At 36.6% G+C, this 22,248-nt stretch overlaps 1 protein-coding gene across 1 annotated transcript in view; it reads right to left on the bottom strand.

Moving 5' to 3' along the window:
• The window catches only part of thsd7ab (thrombospondin, type I, domain containing 7Ab), a 124,869-nt gene that overhangs the window by 9,800 nt on the left and 92,821 nt on the right, over window positions 1–22,248 (bottom strand). The window contains exons 13-23 of the mRNA XM_089118011.1: window positions 21,680–21,874; window positions 19,909–20,172; window positions 12,341–12,524; window position 12,309; window positions 9,743–9,876; window positions 9,505–9,658; window positions 8,595–8,736; window positions 5,985–6,100; window positions 4,999–5,116; window positions 2,693–2,838; window positions 770–944 (exon numbers count right to left, since the gene is read on the bottom strand). Coding sequence (XP_088974137.1) covers window positions 770–944; window positions 2,693–2,838; window positions 4,999–5,116; window positions 5,985–6,100; window positions 8,595–8,736; window positions 9,505–9,658; window positions 9,743–9,876; window position 12,309; window positions 12,341–12,524; window positions 19,909–20,172; window positions 21,680–21,874 — 1,629 coding nt within the window. The remainder of the gene's footprint in view (window positions 1–769; window positions 945–2,692; window positions 2,839–4,998; window positions 5,117–5,984; window positions 6,101–8,594; window positions 8,737–9,504; window positions 9,659–9,742; window positions 9,877–12,308; window positions 12,310–12,340; window positions 12,525–19,908; window positions 20,173–21,679; window positions 21,875–22,248) is intronic.

Genomic DNA, 22,248 nt, shown 5'->3' with positions numbered 1-22,248 from the left:
ACTCCTAATAACTGCCTATTAATAGTTGCAAGGTAGTTATTGGGTAGGATTAAGGGACGTTAATGTAGAACGAAGCAATAATATGCTCATTATTTAAGTAGTAATAAACAGCCAATATATGCATGCTAATAAGCAACTAGTTAATAGTGACAATTAAACCCAATATATTTATAAGAAAAAACTATTTAAATGGCAACGCTATTGAATGTTGAATCTATAATGAGTGGATTTCTAAAAAAACAACAACAATAGTTATTCTCAACAATTCGAGGCCGGGTTTTTTTTTATGGGAATATTTTAAAGATATTGTTACATTTTTTTTATATCTAATTATATATATATATATATATATATATATATATAAAATAAATATAATAATATACTGTATAATATATATATATATATATAGCTAAATATTAGCAAAAATATTTGCTAATATTTTCCTATAACATTAATTTATTTTAGTAAATTAAATATTATATCTATTATTTTTGTCAGTGTCGGCGTGCCCACCTGTTCTGCGCAATATCATGTACAGATGTATGTGTAGGTTGTTCGATTCTGCAAACAGCATAATTTCAACATTGACGAACGAACCCAGGCCTAAGTTCAGTCAGGTTCTCCTCCAATATGAGGACCCATTGGCGTTTTAGCCTATATGTAAATTATATGTGATTTTGTTTGTTTTTGTCTGCTACTGTTTGTATTTTGGACCATGTGTGTCCTTAATAAAAGCTTTGATTGATTGAATATTCTAAGACTGTGTTACCAGGGCAGGGTAAGGTGCAGGTCTCCTCCAGAACAATCTTCGTATCTCCGTCGACGGCCAGCTCCAATCCAGCACAGAGATCTTCCTCTACAATGCTGCTCTTCCCATCGCTGGAGCCGTCCGACACGAAGCACGACAGGTTCCGGAAACGCATGCCCACCCCACACACCACCTCCTGCAACACACATGCACACACAGAGCTTGAGATGAGAGTGCTGCGCAGTCATAAACACTTCCTAAATCCAAAGATCAAAAGGAGGATTGAAACGGAGGAGGATCAGAGAGAATAACAGAAGAGAAGACGAGGTTGACAGCGAGATTGGAAAACAAGGTTCTGGAGGAGTGAGGAGTTCCAGCGCGGGTTGTTAGCACAATTATTCAGTGTGTTGCATTGGCCGATTGAGGTGTTTAGCTTAAACTATTGCTCCGATGTACAATACCGTTCAATAAACACTAAATTGTTTGAATTTCATGAGTCACAATGGAGCTCAGCAGAAAAAAAAGAACAAAGATGAACAGATGGTTCTCAACTCCAGTGCTCTGCACATTTTGTATGTCTCTCTTATCAGACACACTCAGTTCAGTTCATAGAGTCTATCCTAACCAGCCATTCAGGATCTGAATCAGGTGTGTTAAATAAGGGAGACATACACAATACGCAGATCTCGAGGACTGGAGTTGAGAACCACTGGATTCGATTATAAACTATAATCTAGCTAACGCCTAGCTAACAAACATAGTAATGATATAACAACTTTCAACACACTCGAATGTATTTTAGTATGCTTGTTTTGACCTAGTTAAACAGATGTGTTACCCCACAGTATTAAATTGACCTGTGTGAGTAGTAATTCAGCTGTTTCATTAGAATGAACCAAAATAATGTGAATTTAAGCGATCAAACATAACTGTAACAAAGTTTAAACAATTTTTTACAATTTAACAAAGTGAAAGGAGCGGCAGTGGCCGACTGCGACATATAAGCATAATTAAAACAGTACTTAAGGTAAAATGTCCCAGGATGCCAACAACAGTAACGTTAATAAAACTTAAATACGTTAGCCCGTCGCGTCCCGTCGGATTGCTTTCCATCGGCTGTCCATGATCCCATCCCAGATAGCAAACTGACATTGAATCAACGTGGAAATATGACATCGAAGCAACGTTGATCTGACATAGTTTTGCTCATCGAATTAACGTTGAACCAACGTCAGACACATCATTCTTTCAAAACTAACGGAAAATCAACTTGAAATCAACACGTTGTTTCAACGTTATGAAAGCAAACCAATTTTCGATTTTCATTTAGCTTTGAAGAATGCCGCGTCTGACGTTGGTTCAACGTTAATTCGATGAGCAAAATCAACGTTGTTTCAATGTCATGAGAGACGTCGTTTCCACGTTGATTCAATGTCAGTTTGCTGTCTGGGATGCTCATTCACGGAGTCATCAAGCTACTGTACGCCTTTGTTATTGTTTTTAAAAAGCGACCTCTAGTGGTGAAACTTTAAATTCGAAAAATATTTCACAATATTACCGTTTTGACAGAAAATATATACAACTAAAAGCAGCCTTGGTGAGCATAAGCATAATAAAACATTTAAAAAAATTATACCGGCCCCAAACATTTGAACGGTAGAGTAGTCAATTAACAGATAGTACTGTTGTGTACCTTAGTGTGGATAGTGTCTTTTGAAAACATTTCCAGTGACAAAAAGTGAAAAACATGGATTATGAAAAATAAACTTGACCTAGAAGCTTCACAAGTCCGAGTTCACCAAACTTGAACTCGAGCCGAAAGATTTCTTTTAATGTGCTTGCATTTCCGTGAAGAAGTTTCTTCTTGCAGTGCTTCAGTTCAAGTTTGATGAACTCTGATCTGTAAATTTACATTGAGCCATGGAAAAAGCTGAAATGAGAGACCTCAACACGGCACTCTGACCACGGGCCGTACTGCCATCTGTAGCAGGGTCGCACAGGACACGGTTTCCACTGCTCCATCTGAGACGAACACGGCCTGCCGTCCCCCTGAGACGCCTGAACCACCGCTCGCCTCCGCCACATCTTCCCTGAGGAATAGAGACACACGGCAGAGAAATGAGTTCGAGCTTCCACAGAGAACAAGATCATTTAAAGGAATAGTTCACCCTAAAAATGATTGTTCAGTATTAGAGTAAAAAATGGCAATGTGATTTTTAAAAAAAAAAAATTATTTATAAATACTTTATAATTATATATTATAAGAGATTTTTTTTAGGGTCAGCAAAAAATATTTATGTTTTTGAAACGTCACGTATGCTCACGAAGGCTGCACTTATTTATTTTAAAATGTGATTGCAATAAAAAAAAAAACAGTTTTCTATTGTAATATATTTTAAAATGTAATTTTTTAATTGAAGTAGAAAACTTTTGTAACATTATAAATGTCTTTACTGTCACATTTGATCAATTTAACGCGTCGTTGCTGAATAAAAGTATTTTTTTTTACAAAAAATATATAAATAAATAATTAGTAGTAATAGTAGTGTACATTATGACAATGAAAAGAAAGTCAAAAAACGTTTGATTTTGGAATGAAATTTGACCTGAATCTGTTTTTGATAGATTTCATGAGCTGCCCGCACACACACATTCCACACACACACTCTCATCTTTCAGTTTCCAGTTCAAGACGCGGCTGTCTCAGATAACTCGCTAGCTCATCCCACACGTGTTTAGCATAAAACCTCACACAATGCGCCGCCTTCTCTCTCGCTCTTCTTTTCCTACCTTATCTTGGAAGTGTTTGGCAGGTCGACTGTCATTTTCTATCTAGAGCTGCTTCCATCTTTTTTCTCTCCGTTGAACAGTCCATCATTTAATCTCGTATTTCAGAGTTCTAGCTCCCTTCTCAAATGCTATCTTTTTGTTTTTTCTTTGCATGCCACAATTTTACAGCCTACATGCATACCTAATCTCAAACAGCTGAGCATGATGCCATTGCATTCGATTTCTCTTTAATTTGAAGGAACATTTTCCAAATTAGTGTGCAATATGCATATCATTGGGTTGTGACTAATATACTGTTCACTATTATTCAAAAGGGGGTTGGTAAGATTTTTTTTTTATAACAAATGAATACTTTTATTCATTAAGGGTGCATAAAATTAATCAAAAGTGACAGTAACGACATGTATGTTAAAATTTCTATTTCATATAAAGGCTGTTCTTTTGAGCTTCCTTTTCATCAAAGAATCCTAAAAAAGAATCACAGTTTTCACATAAATATTAAGAATTAGAACTGTTTTAAACATTGATAATAATAATAAATGTTTCTTGAGCAGCAGTATATTAGAATGATTTCTGAAGGATCATGTGACACTGAAGAAATTCAGCTTAGCCAGCATAGAAATAAATACCAGTTTAAATTGCATTATAGAAAACAGTAATAATATTTCACAATATATATCGTTTTTTACTGTATTTTTTCAATCAAATTAACTTACCGCAAACTTTTTTAACTGACCGCAGAATATTATTGTAATATTTAACAATATAACAGTTTTTTTTTACTGTATTTTTAAAATCAAATTAACTTACCGCAAACCTTTTTTAAACTACCGCAGAATATTATTGTAATATTTCACAATAGAACAGTTTTTTTTTACTGTATTTTTAAAATCAAATTAACTTACGGCAAACCTTTTTTAAACGACCGCAGAATATTTTTTGTAATATTTCACAATATAACAGTTTTTTTTACTTTATTTTTAAAATCAAATTAACTTACCGCAAACTTTTTTTAAACGACCACAGAATATTATTGTAATATTTCACAATATAACAGTTTTTTTACTGTAATTTTTCAATCAAATTAACTGACCGGAAACTTTTTTAACTGACCGCAGAATATTATTGTAATATTTCACAATATAACAGTTTTTTTACTGTATTTTTCAATCAAATTAACTGACCGCAAACTTTTTTAAACAACCACAGAATATTATTGTAATATTTCACAATATAACAGTTTTTTACTGTATTTTTAAAATCAAATTAACTTACCGCAAAACTATTTTAAACAACCGCAGAATATTATTGTAATATTTCACAATATAACAGTTTTTTACTGTATTTTTAAAATCAAATTAACGGACCACAAACTTTTGAATGGTATTGTATGCCATGAATTAAAAACCCATTTAATGCAGAAGTAAAGAGTCATGCATTTGTCCATTCTTTGTCTTTACCTTCAAGGCCACAGGTCTGGGAACAGTCTGACCACACTGACCAATCAGAGAGCTGGCAGTTGATTGGACACTCCACTGTGCAGGAAGCATTCATCTGCCACTTCTTCTCTAAGCGCAGCTGTGGAAGAAAATAAGACAGACTGTTTCTTTAGCATTCATGAAAAAATGTCACCTCATTCCAACAGAGAAACGTCTGAGAAGCAGAAGTGCCCATGCTCTATGTTTAACTCTATGTTTCTATTAGTTAAAACTAAAAGTAGAAACAAATGAGATATTAAGGAGGTCTCAGATCTCATTTGTGTTTTCCATTTGAGAAGTTTTTAACCCTGATCCAAAGTGGGCTGGTTGAAAACTGGGTTACAGGGTTAAATATCCTGTGCATATGAATTATCGCCCACAGGGTCCAATTAAAGTGACCAGAGCTGTCGGATTTTAACTGATCTTTTGCCATTGCTTTCCACATTAACCTAAAATTTAAAAAGGCACAAAATAACCTTGTTTCTTTTCCATTGGCTCCTCACAACATCATATACACTATCGTTTAAAAGTTTGGGGTCTTTTTAAAATAAATGAAAACTTTTCTTCAGCAAGGATGAATTAAATTACTCAATTGACAGTAGAAACATTTCTAATGTTACAAAACATTATTATTTCAAATAAATGTTTCCACAACTACCTTAATCTAACTGTTTTCAACATTGCTAATCAGAAATGTTTCTTGAGGAGCAAATCAGCATATTAGAATGATTTCTGAAGGATCGTGTGACACTGAAATCTGGAGTAATGATGCTGAAAATTCAGCTTTGACACACACAGACACATAATTTAAATATAACAGACATACTTTTGAGTGTCATGAGAATGGCAAAGCTGTGCTGATGCAGCATTTAATTTACACTATTTTCATCTGGAAAACAAGCTCTAGTTATATTGTCTAGGACCTGAAAACACAGAAGGTAAAACGGTCTGTAAACAAATGCACAAACCTCTTCACAGTACTTCAAGTCAACAGATTTGCCATCACTTCTAACGCAGTCCAGCATCCTCGTCTTGAGACCGATTCCACACACAGCGTTGGCACTTAATTGGCATGTGCTCCAGTCTAAGGGAACACACACGGATATCACCCTGCGGGTTCTCATTAAACCACATGTCGAGGTCAGAGGTCGCTTGTGTCCTCCAGAGCGGATGATTTGAGGACACGGTTTCATCTCTATAAACTGAAACTGCCACAGCGCTTCGCTTTGACGCTCTAGGTGGGCAATTGTGAATGAAGTCTGAGCAGATGGAGGAAGCAGTTCAAGTAATGACCCAAACTCTTGAATGACTCATTCATGTGACTCAAATCAATAAGAGAATAGTGGCTTTGTGGGTAATAACCAGACTAGAAGGACTAGCAGTCACAGTGCAGGACATTTTTTAAAGTCAACAATAATTTTATTGCAGGACTGTGATGCACTTCAGAGAAAAACAGGACACTATATGAGTTAATCCATTATGCATTCAGTGGAAAATGAATGTCACAATTGGCAAACCAAAATGACTCTGCGTTTTTTTATGAAGGCTTAGGAGAAAGTGTGTTGGGAATAGGGCGGCATGATTTAGCTAAATAAACTGAAATCACAATATGGCTTAGTATGATTAACAAATAAGAAAGGCTGTGGTTTAAATAAAGAAATAAATGGTAACACTTTACAATAAGGTTCATTAGTTAACATTAGTTAATGTATTTACTAACATGCACTAACCATGAGCAATACATTTGTTACTGCATTTGTTCATCTTTGTTAATGTTAGTTCATGAAAATACAGCTGTTCATTGTTTGTTCATGTTAGTTCACGGTGCATTAACTAATGTTAACAAGATTTTAATCAAGTATTAGTAAATGTTGAAAATAACATTAACAAAGATTAACAAATGCTGTATATGTGCTATTCATTATTAGTTCATATTAACTAATGTAGTTAACTAATGTTAACTAACGAACCTTATTGTAAAGTGTTACCAAATAAATATATGCGCTGCGTGTTTGAGAGTCAAGCGCAGCACTGCGTTCTTACACGTGAGCAGCTTGTTATTATCCGCTGGTGTTTTCAGCACCTCAGGTTCACCAAAAAAGAACTGGTTCGGAACGGGTGCTGGTTCAAAGTTGGTAGTCAATAGAAAAAACTGAGCCATTATATATTGAAGGACAGCACTAAATGTGACGTGCATTGAGCATGTGAAGATTGTTTTAAAGTTCCCCTTAATTAAAAGTTGTTACATTTTTTAAAGTTTATTTTTTAAATGAATGTTAAAATATTTAGATTTCAATTATAATGTAATGCTGAATGCCTATAATTAATGGCTAAAATTGAGAAAAAAACAATTCATAGGGACATCGATAGCAGTGTTGGTATTGGTGATGTGGGCCTTCAAATATTTAATATGTAGGTTATAGTCTTTATGTTGTTTCTACATTCATTTGGAGATTAAACGTGAAATTATTACAATATAAAACTATGTTAAAAACTTCAATGTTAGGTGCGATTAATTCAGTAGCACCTCATTGCAGTACACAAGATCCAGGGGGCGGAGTCAGATCCAGATCTGAAGGATTGGGATCAGAGTTGGGTAGGATCAGAGGTGGGGTTAAGGATCAGGGGGTGGAGCTGGGTAGGTTTAGGGGTGGGGTTAAGGATCAAGGGGTGGAGCTGGGTAGGTTTAGGGGTGGGGTTAGGGATAAGGGGGTGGAGCTGGGTAGGTTTAGGGGTGGGGTTAGGGATCAGGGTGGAGCTGGGTAGGTTTAGGGGTGGGGTTAGGGATCAAGGGGTGGAGCTGGGTAGGTTTAGGGGTGAGGTTAAGGATCAGGGCTGAGCTGGGTAGGTTTAGGGGTGGGGTTAGGGATAAGGGGGTGGAGCTGGGTAGGTTTAGGGGTGGGGTTAGGGATCAAGGGGTGGAGCTGGGTAGGTTTAGGGGTGGGGTTAGGGATAAGGGGGTGGAGCTGGGTAGGGAACAGGGGTGGGGTTAGGGATCAAGGGGTGGAGCTGGGTAGGTTTAGGGGTGAGGTTAGGGATCAGGGTGGAGCTGGGTAGGTTTAGGGGTGGGGTTAGGGATCAAGGGGTGGAGCTGGGTAGGTTTAGGGGTGAGGTTAGGGATAAGGGGGTGGAGCTGGGTAGGTTTAGGGGTGGGGTTAGGGATCAAGGGGTGGAGCTGGGTAGGTTTAGGGGTGAGGTTAGGGATCAGGGTGGAGCTGGGTAGGTTTAGGGGTGGGGTTAGGGATAAGGGGGTGGAGCTGGGTAGGTTTAGGTATATGTAAGGTGGGAGGAGTTGGATCTGGATCCGACTCCTCCCCGTGGATTTCATGTTCTGCAGTGAGGACCATCTCGATTAATTATACATAAAAAAGTATGATTAAGTTCATTTTTTAATCAATCGACAGCACTAGTTTTTAGTAATTTTATGTGTAAAAATAACATAAATAATAATAATTCTTATTATTGTATCGCTATACTGCATTCATAGATAATTTTGGCCAAAATGCGCAGCACTACAAACAAGCACAGCAAACCACAATTGCAATATTTCTCAGAAGAATCCCAATTCGTTCACTCACCGGTGATGTTGTAGCTGTAGTGAAAGCAGTTGCGGTTCAGGAGGCAGGGCTCGGTCTGCATGCTAACCGGACAGTCCTCTCCTTCTTTAGGCAGACGCAGGGCAAACGCCGTCCTCTCTCGATCTCCTCTTCCAGAACACGGCTGATAAAACAGTTCATTCACTTTAGTGAGCTCATAAATCTCTCATAGCTGTTCATTTACTGTTTAACAAGTGCATCTTAATGACCTGCTTTGATTTTTAATGCCTCAGTGTCTGCTGGCTCTCACTGAGGTCATTTAATCCGAGGATAAAATGATATCCCTGTTGGCATAACCCAAGAATGGTATTGCACAGATGTTTCTTAGGATATTTAAGAAATTCCTCAGTTATGTTTCATCGAGGCATGAACTTAGACATGTCTCAGATGCTCAATTAAAATGAGACAAAATTTGATCTACATACATAAATATATATTGTGTATATATATATATATATATATATATATATATATATACAGCATATATATAAATATATATTAGATGAAAAACTTGGATACTAGACAAGAGTACACAACAAAATTACTAAAACTAAAATTAAAAGCTGAAAATAGAAAATTAAAAGCTAACTCAAAGTATCAATAAATACTATAATAGTATATAAATAATATTAGAATAACACTGGTTGTCATACAGGAAGAGCAAAATGACTCATCAGCATTTGTTCTGAGAAATATTTGAGTTCATTTTGAGATTTCTGACTTTCGATTTTCAGACTCGATTTTCGATTTTGAGCCATTGCTGAGATCTCCTCTAAAGCGAGACGTTACTAGTGGTTTTTTACTGAGTGAATGAAGAACTGAGATTTTACAGGGATCAAATCAGTGCCTATATGCAACCCTAGGGTTTAAATGGATTACCGATAATACTAACCAGGTCACATGGGGTCCAGGGACTCCAGTCGGACAGCACACAGTCCTCCGGGCAGGGCAGTCGACTCTCCCTCGTGCCCGGTGGCATCTCCTCTGGATCACACAGATAGTCTTCCACGCCATCGCTGGGACCGTCCACTGTGTTCAACATACACCTGTAAGAACATCAAAGATGAGCTCGGTATGATCAGGGTATTGTGGATGGAGTAACAGTATAATAGGAGGAAGCGGCGTCTCACCTGACTCTTCGGGTCTGCACGCCCTCGCCACAGTTCTCCTTCAGATCCACGTTACTTACTTTCCACACGCTCCAGGGTTCAGCTACCCAAATATACTGACTGCAGTCACTGACGCACGGGACCACCTCATAGACCTGAAACACGAGCCCACCAACCACTCATAACAGCATCAACACTACTAAACTCATCGCATCCAACTATTATAACTGAGGTCGGATACAACACCAGGAATTTTTTTTTTGAAAAAGAAATGTTCAGTGCAAGGTCAAACTAAATATTATCTGAGCTGTTTTATTTTACCTTCAATAAAAATTAAATTAATATGGATAATTGCAATTTTTACTGAAATTTGGGCGGTCTAAAGGCAGTTTAAAGGCCTGATTTCTGTGATAAAAAATTCTAGAAAACCCCCCACAATGAAATAAAAACCAAATCAAATTGAATTAACAAAAATACATCAATTAAAATGTATTTAAGTAATAAATAAAATAAAACACCAGACTATTCATTTAAAAGATAATAAAAAACTAACTAAATAATAAATAAATAAATATAATAAAGTAATAAATAAATAAATAAATAAATACACATTAATTCAATCGAAATCAAATTTAAATAAATTATTTCAAATAAATATATAATAACCCACCACAATACGAATTTATCAGATTATGTCAGAATAATAATCGATTAAAAATAGACATTGCACACCAAAGTGAACCCTATTCATTCAGAAAAACACAACAACATAAAATCCATAAGAGAAATTGAAATGAACTCTGGAATGTGAGTTTTAAAATGTTTACCTGTGCCTGTGGCCGAGCAGCATTATTGGAGAGTTAGAGAAAAATGGCATTAGAACATCTGCATCTAGAGACCAAAACACCATTCGACATCATGCTCAGTATTTGTTCTTTTTAAAGGAGTAGTTCACTTTAAAAAAAAACTTTTGCTGATAATTTACTCACCCCCAAGTCATCCATGATGTCCATCTCTTTCTTTTTTCAGTCGAAAAGAAATTAAGGTTTTTGATGAAAACATTCCAGGATTTTTCTCCATGTAATGGACTTCAAGGAACCAAACGGTTCAAGGTCCAAAAGACAGTTTCAGTGCAAACTGCAAACTGTTCAAAGGGCTTTAAACGATTCCAGATGATGAATAAGAGTCTTATCAAGTGAAACGATCGCTCATTTAATAAACAAATAACAAAGTTTATTTAATAAGTTTATTTTTTTTTTAAAGGAGTGATCTTTTCACTTGATAAGACGCTTATTCATCGTCTGGAATCGTTTAAAGCCCTTTGAACAGTTTGTACTGAAACTGTCTTTTGGACCTTGAACCGTTTGGTTCCCATTGAAGTCCATTATATGGAGAAAAATCCTGGAATGTTTTCATCAAAAACTTTAATTTCTTTTCGAATGAAGAAAGAAAGACATCTTGTCTTGAAGAAAGACATCTTGGATGACATGGGGGTGAGTGAACTACTCCTTTAAGAAACAGCATTGCCCAAACTACACACAAACCACAGTTAGCAAGACCAGAAATATCTTTTAAGAAAATAAAAGGGTTCAATTCTGATTTCACAGTGACTGAGTGCATTTAACCAACCTGATCATCTGTTTATTAATAAAAGGATAATTAAACAGAATCCAAGAATGTACAGTATATTTGTCAGGAGAAACATCTCAAAAAGGCTTTGATGTTGTGTGATCTATTTCTAGCAAAAAAAAAAATCAGATGAAAGGCAAGTATTTCTGAATAATTTGAGATTCACGTTGCATCTTAAGCGTGTCATTTTCACTGTATAACTGAGCCAAAAATTGTAGAAGTTGAGGGAAACTCTTGAACTATGCTCCAAATCATAGACATCTGCCTTTGTAGGCAGTATTTTAAGATATCACAGGTGCGTTCCTGTGCCTTAAGGGATGAATAATCAGCATGCCTGCCTGCTAAGATACCTTCTTATGGACAAATTGTAAAGCAGCACTTCATGTGTCCTTTTACAATCCCATAATGCATTTCAATACACACTCTATCTAAGCAACATCCATCCAAAATGGGGTGAAAAGATAAATGATTTTAAGTACACTCAACATCAAATTTAGCAAAACAATTGCTTAATCCAAGTAAAAATGTACTATTGAACATAATATTTGAATTTGTAGAGCATTGCTTTATGTTAGCAAAATACTAACACCAAATTCTCCAGTAATTGCGAGCAGTGCTGGGTGTAACGCATTACAAGTAATGCAAGTTATATAATCAGATTACGTTTAAGTTCAAATAACAAGTAATGCATTTTAATTATAATAACTTTTTAAAAAGTTAATTTGTTTTCCCATTATTGACTGACAAGTAACAGTTACTTTTTTTAGGGAGTAACACAATACTTTTAACTTTTGATTGCAAGATTGAGATTGTAACTGTAATTGTATCAAACTATTTGTGCTATATGATCCATTTCAGTTAATACTGCGTGTATTAGCTCAGAAAAAAACATTTACTCACTGGATAAGACATATCATAGGTGCATATCATGCTTCAACATCTACTGTAATATATCCACACTTCTTTCCTCCATGCATAAGGAAGAGTGACTTTACCTGGTTAAGGTGGTCCAGTTTTGGGCATGGTCTTCCTCCATTGTAAGGCTTTTCTCTGAGCCATTTTGAGCGAACTTTGACCCCACTACCACAGGATTTACTGCAGCGCGACCAGTTGGACCATTCGCTGAGTTTACAATCGGAAGGGCAAGGGACGATGCAGGCCTCCTCTATATAGCCTGAAAAAAAAAATGTGTGGTCAAAACTTTCAGTAAATATAATTAAAAAAAAAATGTTTACATGTTATTTAGATGGTCTCTTCCAGTTTTTCTTCCCAACTAATGATGACTATAATTAACTATCAAGAAAGCATGCAAAACAAACTACCATCAGATGCTGGTTTAACTGGATTTTCCTGCAGGGCAATAAGAAGTTTCGAACCTGCCGTTTTGAAGGGGTTTAAACCTTGATTAAAAATGAACCTTTCAGAAACATTATGAGGTGCATAAAAAGTTCAAAAGCAATTGGTATAAATAGGCATGTTTTGAGATGCTGTATTTTTGTGGAGAGTTGGCTGCAGGGTCAGAGAAATGTAATATGTTTTAGCAGCTAATGCTGAATTTTATTACTGCTGTTTGCTCGTGCCGTGTGAACTGCCTACTCATTTGGCTCAAGAGGATCAGCCTTTCCCAAGTACATACTTCAGGCCTCTCTCTCTCTCTCTCTCTCTCTCACACACACACACACACGTCCCTGAACACCATATCCTTCACAGAACCCTTTTAAGAGCAGCCAACACTTGGCTAACAACAAAGTCAAATGTAGGAATTGCTGCTTCCAAAATTCTGTGGTAAATAATACATTATAAAACGGATGGTCCTGGAAGCTGATTGGTCCGTACAGCATTCCAGTTATTCACAAACAGCTATGATGTCAAACATATGCTCACCATATCAATGCACAACACACACCGAGATTATTAACCTCAGCTCGCATGACGTGCTGAATCTTTAAGCACAGGGTTAAAGGGACAGTTCACCTAAAAATGTCAATCCTGTCATTAATTACTCAAACCCTTCTGACTTTCGTTCTTCTTCAGAACACAAATGAAGATCCTTTTGATGAAATCTGAGAGGTTTCTGTCCCTCCATTGACAGCGACGCAACTACCACTTTGACTCTTCAGAAAGTTCATAAAGAGATCGTAAAACGAATCCAAAGAGAAGAAGAGAGTGGTTTAGCCCAAATTTTCTGCTTTATACGATGAATGAAAGTCTTATAAGTTTGGAATGACATCAGGGCGAGTTTTTGGGTGAACTATCCCTTTAAGTTGTTTTATTTTGCAGCAAACAGGTCATTTTGTCAGTTGCCACCTATCTCAAAAATCATTTAATTTTGCCCCTCAGGTGTTGAGTGCGCTGTGTGCAACACTGAAAATGCTTAACACTGATTGTTTTGATGTGAAAAAAAATAATAAAAACTCTGACTGACGTTTTTCAACCTTGTATTTGTTTCCTAAAGCAACCAACAGGCCAGTTTTATTTGTTTTATTCCTTGCCAAAACCAATATTTACAAGCATTTGGCACTTGGTGAGTGTTCATTTTTGGACTCTGCATGCAACTGTGCTAATAATGGAATCAGTATAATGATTCAGAACAAATTAATGAGGACACTGAATGTTATAAAAAAATAAAAAAAACCTCACAAAATCACTGTGGAATCCAATGGGGGAAAAAAGTGGTCTTTAGAATAGACAATTCATATTATAATAAAAAAAATATTATATAAAATTACAACTTTTGATTTTCATATTGGATTTTCATATTTTGTCAAAACATCTAAAATATATATATATATATATATATATTTAGAAAATATATATATTTTCTAAAAATATATATACATTTTTAAATAAAATCGTTCAAACGTTAAATTTAACAAACTATTTTTTATATAATATTTTTTAATGTTATGGATCAAATTTCACCAATGCAAAAAGTCTTAGATCTGTAAAGGATCCTAACAGCCAACAGTTTCTTATATACAGTTTCATATTTGAATGACCCAAGCATTATCCTGGCATGTTTCATGACATTCACACAAATTCTCGAGACCATAATTTATCTGAAAGTCCCATCTCGATATGACATTCAAAATGCCCCACATCTCGTGCAACCATCAAGCAGTTCGAACACAAGCAGTGAAACATTCACCTCGAGGGGCCTCAGATTGAAAAATCAAAGCAATTAATCAAAGAGTTCAAGGGTGAGTTTCATAGTCTCGTCTCCATCCAAAGATTAACCAGGATTTGACATGGCCGTGACGGGCAGGAAGAGATTCGGTTCCCGAGGGGGGAGATACTGCAGCGACCCCAAATACCCTGTACAGTCACAATACATCTGTATAAAACAGCTTTCCCTTCTCCTCTGCCCCTCAGTGTTAAGACACGTCAATCCTGTTACACTGCTAACACAGAGTAAACGCCCTCTAGGACGAGAAAACAAGCCTCTACTGGCTGTTCTCTGACCACTCGACCCAACATGCAACGCTCTCTGTCCCTACAGCCAGTTCAGAGGTGGCAGGACGCCACTGGCCTCCACCAAACATGGCAGTCCTCGTGTTATTCTTTTGTGCCCATAGTGACCTCATTCCTTCAAAACAATCCATATCCCGAGTACCAACTCTGGGTAACACACACGAACCAAAGGACCGTGAGTCATCAGAGTTTTCTTACTCTGAAACCTCTAAGGATTAGCTCAAGTTCTGTAAAAAAAAAACATATCTGTCTGTTCATGAACACATGCAATATAGCACACAAATCATACAGCATGGACTAGCTTTAATTGCATGGACAGAAACTATGCTTTTGAGCTTAAAAGTAAATAATAAGTGGAACGGTGAAGTGAACTGGTCCTTTAATTCAGGCTGTTAAAGGGATAGTTCACCCTAAACGAACATTCTGTCAGTAATTACTCTCCCTCATGTTGTTCCAACCCCGTAAGAGTTTCGTTCATCTTCGGAACACAAATTAAGACATTTTTGATCAAATCTGAGAGCTGGATCCCTTATTTAATCAAATTTAATCAAACATGTAATCAAAAAATACCTTCATTTGTGTTACGAAGATGAACGAAAGTCTTACGGGGTTTGAATAACATGAGGGTGAGTAAATACTGACAGAATTTTCATTTAGGGTGAACTATCCCTTTAAGGGAAATGCATGAACATCAAAATATCATTACAAATGCCAATGTCATCGAAGCAACATTAAACATTCATGTTAAAAACATATGAACATTTCATTCCTGATCAATTTCAGGACTGTATAAAAGTTTTGGATTGGTTAAGTAAGATATGTTTTTTTTTATGTTTTTGAAAGAAGGCTCTTATGCTCAACAAAAAATCCAACAATAATATTGTGAAATATTATTACAATTTAAAATAACAGTTTTCTATGTGAATATATTTTAAAATGTAATTTATTTATTCCTGAGATGTCAAAGCTGAATTTTCAGCCTCATTACTCCAGTTTTCAGAGTCACATGATCCTTCAGAAATCATTCTAATATGCTGATTTGCTGCTCAAGAAACATTTCTGATGATTATTATCATCAATGCTGAATCAATCATGTGTTTGTTTGCTCCAAGGCTGTCCGCTCCATTTAAACCTCATATTAGCTTCATATTTCTTTGTGTTTTTAACCATCATTTCTAGTTGTTTATCCAACATTTCAGATTAGCTTCCATTATTGTTAGTACAACACACTAGTAACCCGCTAGCCTGTTAACGCGTTCATTTTCTCTCGCGAAAGCTGCTTTGATACAATCTGTATTATAAATAAAGGTGACTTGACTTGACTGAACACAGTTCACTGCTTAATATTTTTGTGGAAACTGATCATTTTAAAGTACAAAAGAACAGTTTATTTGAAATAGAAATCACTGTTACATTCTATATTTCTTTACTGTAAATCCTTGCTCTGTAAGTGTTCATTTAAAAACTTCCTAACTACAAACTTTTGAATGGCAGTGTATGAGAGGAAGATAAGGCGCTTTTCCACTGCATAGTACGGTACGGTTCGGTTCGGTACGGCTCACTTGTGGTGCTTTTCCACTGCATGGTACGGTACAGTACGGTTCGCTTCGGGACGCTTTAAATGGTACCTGTCTGTTGAGGTTCCAAGCGTACCGTACCGGTACTAAAATGTGACGTGAAACACTGCAGATCACTGATTGGTCAGACAGAATCGTCACTACCAGCGTCACTACTAGCGTCATTGGATTTGCGACACGAGACACTTTTTTTATCAGTATTTTTGTTTTGCTGCCATCAGCCTCATTTTAAACATATTTTTCCATCTAGCAGTTAAAAACAACCACATACCGAGAATCAGGAACACCATCCCCTCGATAGTCTCCATTGTTCCTGTGTTGTGGGTTTGAAAACGTGGCGCTTTTAAGATGATGTCATGGCAGTAGAGGCGCGCGCAAATAACGATCAGTCCCACACACTTTGAAGGGGTACTACTGCAGTGGAAACGCAAAGCGAACCGAACTGTTCCGCGCCGAGTCGAAGCGTACTGAGCCGAACCGTACCGTACTACACTCTAAAAAACGATTCGTTGGCTGAACAACCATTACTTATAAAAAAAATTGGATCAAACATAAAAAATTAAGTAGCCTATTCATAACTTTTCAACGTTTACTTAACATATATAGTGTGTGTAACACAAAAATATAAGTTACTAGGTGCACTTAAATGTATGTATAAATAAAATGAAAAGTACATAAGGCATGTCAACTTGCGTCAAAATTAAGTAAATCTAGCATATCATTTTAAGTAACTATATTAGCCACGTGATATGCAATTTCCCGTGATGCCTATCCAGACAAAAATTTTAAGCCATTTTATTTCACAGCACATGTGAAGACGTTGAGAAGAGGTAAGCTTATTTTTTGTACTTAGGCCTACACATGATCATTTATTGTATTTTTGGTCAAGAAATTTACTTTTAACTGAATTTCAGAATTGCTACAAATTTTGCATCAACAATTAGAAACGTGTTACTTACGAATGTAAACGTTATTCATCGTTATTCATGTTAATGAATGAAATAAGTGTTTTGCACGCGAGTATTTGAAGAGTATATTGTGTTTTTTCAAAATATATGACCATGATGTTGGCTTATGCATTAATGGTGTGTTCACACAGAACGTGAATTTAATTATTTGCGATAGCAGATTACATTCATAGTCAATGCAAAGACGCGAAGACGCATAATTCGCGCCGGGCGTCGCGAATTGGGTGACTCGTTTGCCGCGAAAGTCTTCCTCGGTAGAAAAATTTGAACTTGAGCGGGCTGCGGAAGATTCAAGCATCTAGACGCGACGTGTTTGACGCGTTCGGTTACCAATTCGGACGGCGCTTTCTCCCCCACGGATAGCCTAGATTATAGGCCTACTTTATTAGCGAGTTGTTTTTGGATAAAACAAATGTACCTTGCATATTTACAAATTCCCATATTCTCTATCTATACATGGATTGTGGGGAAGGGGGCTTTGGCCGCGGGTTAGCCTACTTTTGGTAACGTTAACATAAATATTACATTCAAAAGCACATTGCCTAGAGCTCCGTGTGCACAATTTATCATTAAATAATGGCAATCTTGATTCTAGCACAATATTATTCCTAAATGACAGCGACATTCAGTAAATTAAACCTTCAAAATTATTATCAAAATAAGTAAATACCCTTTAAACAAAAGTTTAGCTTCAAATAAAGATTGTAGATCTTTACTGTTTTGCAGTAGTTACGAGATTCGTTCAAAACCTCTGGACAAAAGTCATTAATTAACTTGTTTTGTTTAAATTAATAGATATTAATAGACAAATTTTTATATTTATAGGCATTTAATAATGGACTAATTTGTTACATTTAATTGTTTTTTATTGATTTTTGAAAAAAAATAGTGGAAAAGCGCCATAAGTACTACGCAGTTCTGCTGTATCCGTTGTGTTGAAAAAAACATCCAGAAATAAACACGCATTTATGTTTAGCCCTTTTTGGAGAAGAGATATGAGAGTATTTAATGATTTCTGTAGTAGCCCAAGGCAGCATGTAAGACATGACCTTCTATCAAGAGGAACTGTAGTGATTAACCCAGTGAGAGAGAGAGAGCGAACGGCTCCAAAACCTTCTGAGCTTGCAGTATCTTAACGGAGATGGAAAATTCTACATGATGTGTTTCTCTAATAAGCATAAAAACACACAGCACAAACACATATTGGGGAAAAGAGTCCATTTTTAATTGGATTTCATTCTTTTTATTACGGCAATATTTGTCAGCATTTACTAAATTGCATCACTATATTTAGAATCAACAATCATTATTTTATATCCACATATTGGATTTTTTTTTCACCGAGGCTGTGTCGCAATGCACTATGGGATTGTCTTTTCCGTGAAGGATACAGTATATGCGATGCTGCCTGTGGCGATATCTTAAAATGCAGCTCACTGGGTTTTGGAACAAAGAATTTGACAGAGAGTGTAATGGGATTGAGGAAAAAAGATCTTGAAAGATGATGAGGGATTTGTTGATGACATCACCACTCCGAGGAGCTTTAAGAGACGCCACATGGAGATCCACGAAGTGCTGAAACTTCATCTGATTCCATGGGAATGTCCCCGGGAGGGCGTTCGTGATGCAGTGATGTTTTCTGGCAAATAATTTGACTTAAATCAGTTGCGGAGTTCAATTCTCAAGTCTTTGAACTCATGGGAAATAAAGTAGAGGAAGTAACTGAATAATACAACATTTGAGCTTTTTGCCAGGATTATTTTAAGCTCATGGCTACATTATCATTTTGACAACTCTCATTTCACAGTTTTTCAACTGTGGGCTGCTCATCATTATCATCAGAACTTATTATTGATGTTTGCCCAGTCAAGCATTACTATTTAAATAGCATTTAGCACCATAAATTGCAACAGATTTTCTTTAGTAGATGATTTCTGTTTAATAGTAACTAAAATTAGGGTCATTATTACTAGAGTTCAAATTAGACCATGTATAATATTACATTTCCTTCTAAAGTTACCAGCAGAAGCGAGAGTATCTGCCAGTGGTTAAAGTCAGCTCTGATTAGGCCAGTCCTGCAGACAGCATACGGTCTTTAATGAGGGCAGAGGTTTATACCTGGAGATCAGTCGGGCGAAACAGACACTCGGACAGAGGGAAAACCCAATCGAGCAGCGCCTGGCGCTCTGACCAGCCTGCTCGTCATACAAATAACAAGATTAAGTGAGCAATGCACCAAAAGCTTCGCTAACAAAGGGAGGAGATCAGTTAAAGACAGAGCAGAAGAAAGGTCACCAGAGAGAAGAAGTTACGGACAATGACGAATTAACAAGCATGAAACACCAAATGATCAAATGGATGTTTGATTCACATAGTCTGCAAGGACTTAAGAGTCACTTCTTCACACAGGATGGGATTTTTCTTACCATGGCTTGTCTTTGCTAATGAATATAAATTAGTTTAGCGCAGTCTACGAAGGTCGGCTAACTATAATTACGCCCTAATGCTTGTCATGACGTCAGTTACATGATGAACTTCTTACCATGACTGTTACAGCGTGAAGTCTCCACAAGCCTGTTATCCTGGTCGTAGCACACCATGGCCTGGTACCGGTAGCCCTGCCCGCACTCCTTAACGTCTCCCTGTACCTTCATGACCAGAGCGCTCTCCACTCGGCCCTCGGGCAGGATGCAGTCCGACCAGTTACCCACAGGCTGAGCGTTGTATTTGTCACAGGGGCAGTACTGAGTCTCGCTCAGCGGGTACATCTGGCTGTTCTTACACTTATCCTTCTTCTTGCTTTTTCCTGTAATCAGAGCAATTAAGTGTTGATTACGGTATTAATTAAGCTCGCTAATGAATGAGTCATGAACACTGAGGTGAACTCTATAAGCCAGACTCAGAGTCTCGCTGCTGCTTTCTAACAAAAAGCACAATTGTAAGGCTGTCAAACGATTAATCGCATCCAAAATAAAAGTTTGTGTTTACATAATATATGTGGGTGCACTGTGTATAATTATTGTGTATATATATATATATAAATACACACACATGCATGTATATTTAAGAAAAAAAATATGTTACTTATATGTAAAATATTTATATTTATATATAATATAAATTATATATAAATCTATATATATGAAACTATTTCTTAAATATATACAAGCATGTGTGTGTATTTATATATAAAATAATTATACACAGTGCACCCACATTTATTATGCAAACACAAACTTTTATTTTGGATGTGATTAATCGCGATTAATCGTTTGACAGCCCTACACAATGGTATTACTATTTTTGGACATGATATGAAGCTAAAGCATACGGCGCTGTTAATACACAGTACAACAAAAGGGTGATATATCCAATATCCCTGATGTATTTGTGAGTTTTTTTCTGGTAATATATAAGAAATTAATTATTTTATCTTAAATGTGTATATAAAGCCGATATACTATATATATATATATATATATATATATATACCGTGCATTTTTTAACATAAATCAAGATATTCTGACTATTGTAAAATATTGTATATTGTCTTTTTTTGGCACCATAGTAAATTATATCATTCCATAAACCCTTGTGCTAGAAGTCATTTAGCATTTAAAGGGATACTTCACATTTTTTGGGAAGTTTTTTTACCGTTTTTGAATCCATTCAGCCAATCTCCGGTTCTAGCGGTACCACTTTTAGCATAGCATTAGCATTAGCATTTCTCAAAAAAATAAATAAAAAATGACCAAAGTGTTTTGATATTTTGCCTGAAAATAGGCTACCTTCCATCAACATGACCATAGATATTATATATGAACATAACTACACAAACTTAGTCCGATCACGTTGGAAGTTACCGAGCTGGGGACTATTTTCAGGTGTATAGTATAGTTCCTAGCCATATCACCCTAGAAAATCACAACTTTACATTTTCCGTCGGTCTAAGTGCACGATGTAACTACAGAAGAGTCAAAACTCTTTGGTCATTTTTTTTTTTTTTGAGAAATGCTAATGGTCTTGTCAGTCGACTTCAATGATGTATGCTAAGCTATGCTAAAAGTGGTACCGCCAGAACCGGAGATCGGCTGAATGGATTCAATAACAATAAAACTCAACAGTTTAACTCTGGGGGAGTTGTAAAATGAGCCTATTTCCAAAAAAAGTGGAGTATCCCTTTAGGCTATCTCTGGTTCAGTGATTCGCTCATGGAAACTAATGGTACAGTAATACCTCACTGCTTGCAGGGATGGAACCAGCAACCTTCTGAGTTCAAACCACAGTGTTAATGATGCATATGTCCTAATTACCCACGAGAGCTCTCCTCCGCGTACGAACCCCTACACAGTCCGAGCTGCAAGGAGAGAACTTGGACCAGTTGGTGAGCTGGCAGTCGTCTCTGCACGGTAACAGGCAGGGCTGGCTCGTAACAGGCATAATGCTGGCAAACTTCAGACACTGAACAACATCAGCCACTGTCCCATCCAGCTGCCGACATGAGATAGCTGCAGATCACACACACACACACACAGCGGTGAGACTCCTGCTGATTACAGAGAGGAAGTGGCACAGCACCAGACAGAGAGAAAAGGTGCAGGTGAACAGAAGATGCTTATTTATAGAACACAGAGAGAGAGAGAGAGAGAGAGAGAGAGAGAGAGAGAGTGAGAGACATGCGGTTCACTTTGATGAGAAACCAGTTTAAATTATGCATTATATTTCTGTAGTTTTGATATAGTTCAATAATTTTCCCCCTGTTATTCTGTCATTCTGTCATTCTTTAGCTAGCGTTACATTATATGATCACGCTAGTAAGATCTTATCTATGCAAATGCTTTTAAATCATTTAAGCACGACAAAAGAGAACGCACTTGTCTGT

Source organism: Pimephales promelas, chromosome 12 (assembly GCF_988280905.1).
Source record: "Pimephales promelas chromosome 12, fPimPro1.hap1.1, whole genome shotgun sequence".
In the NCBI taxonomy this organism is placed as follows: Eukaryota; Metazoa; Chordata; class Actinopteri; order Cypriniformes; family Leuciscidae; genus Pimephales; species Pimephales promelas.
Note: the sequence above shows the minus strand (reverse complement) of the source record. Positions and strands in the feature narration are given on the sequence as shown.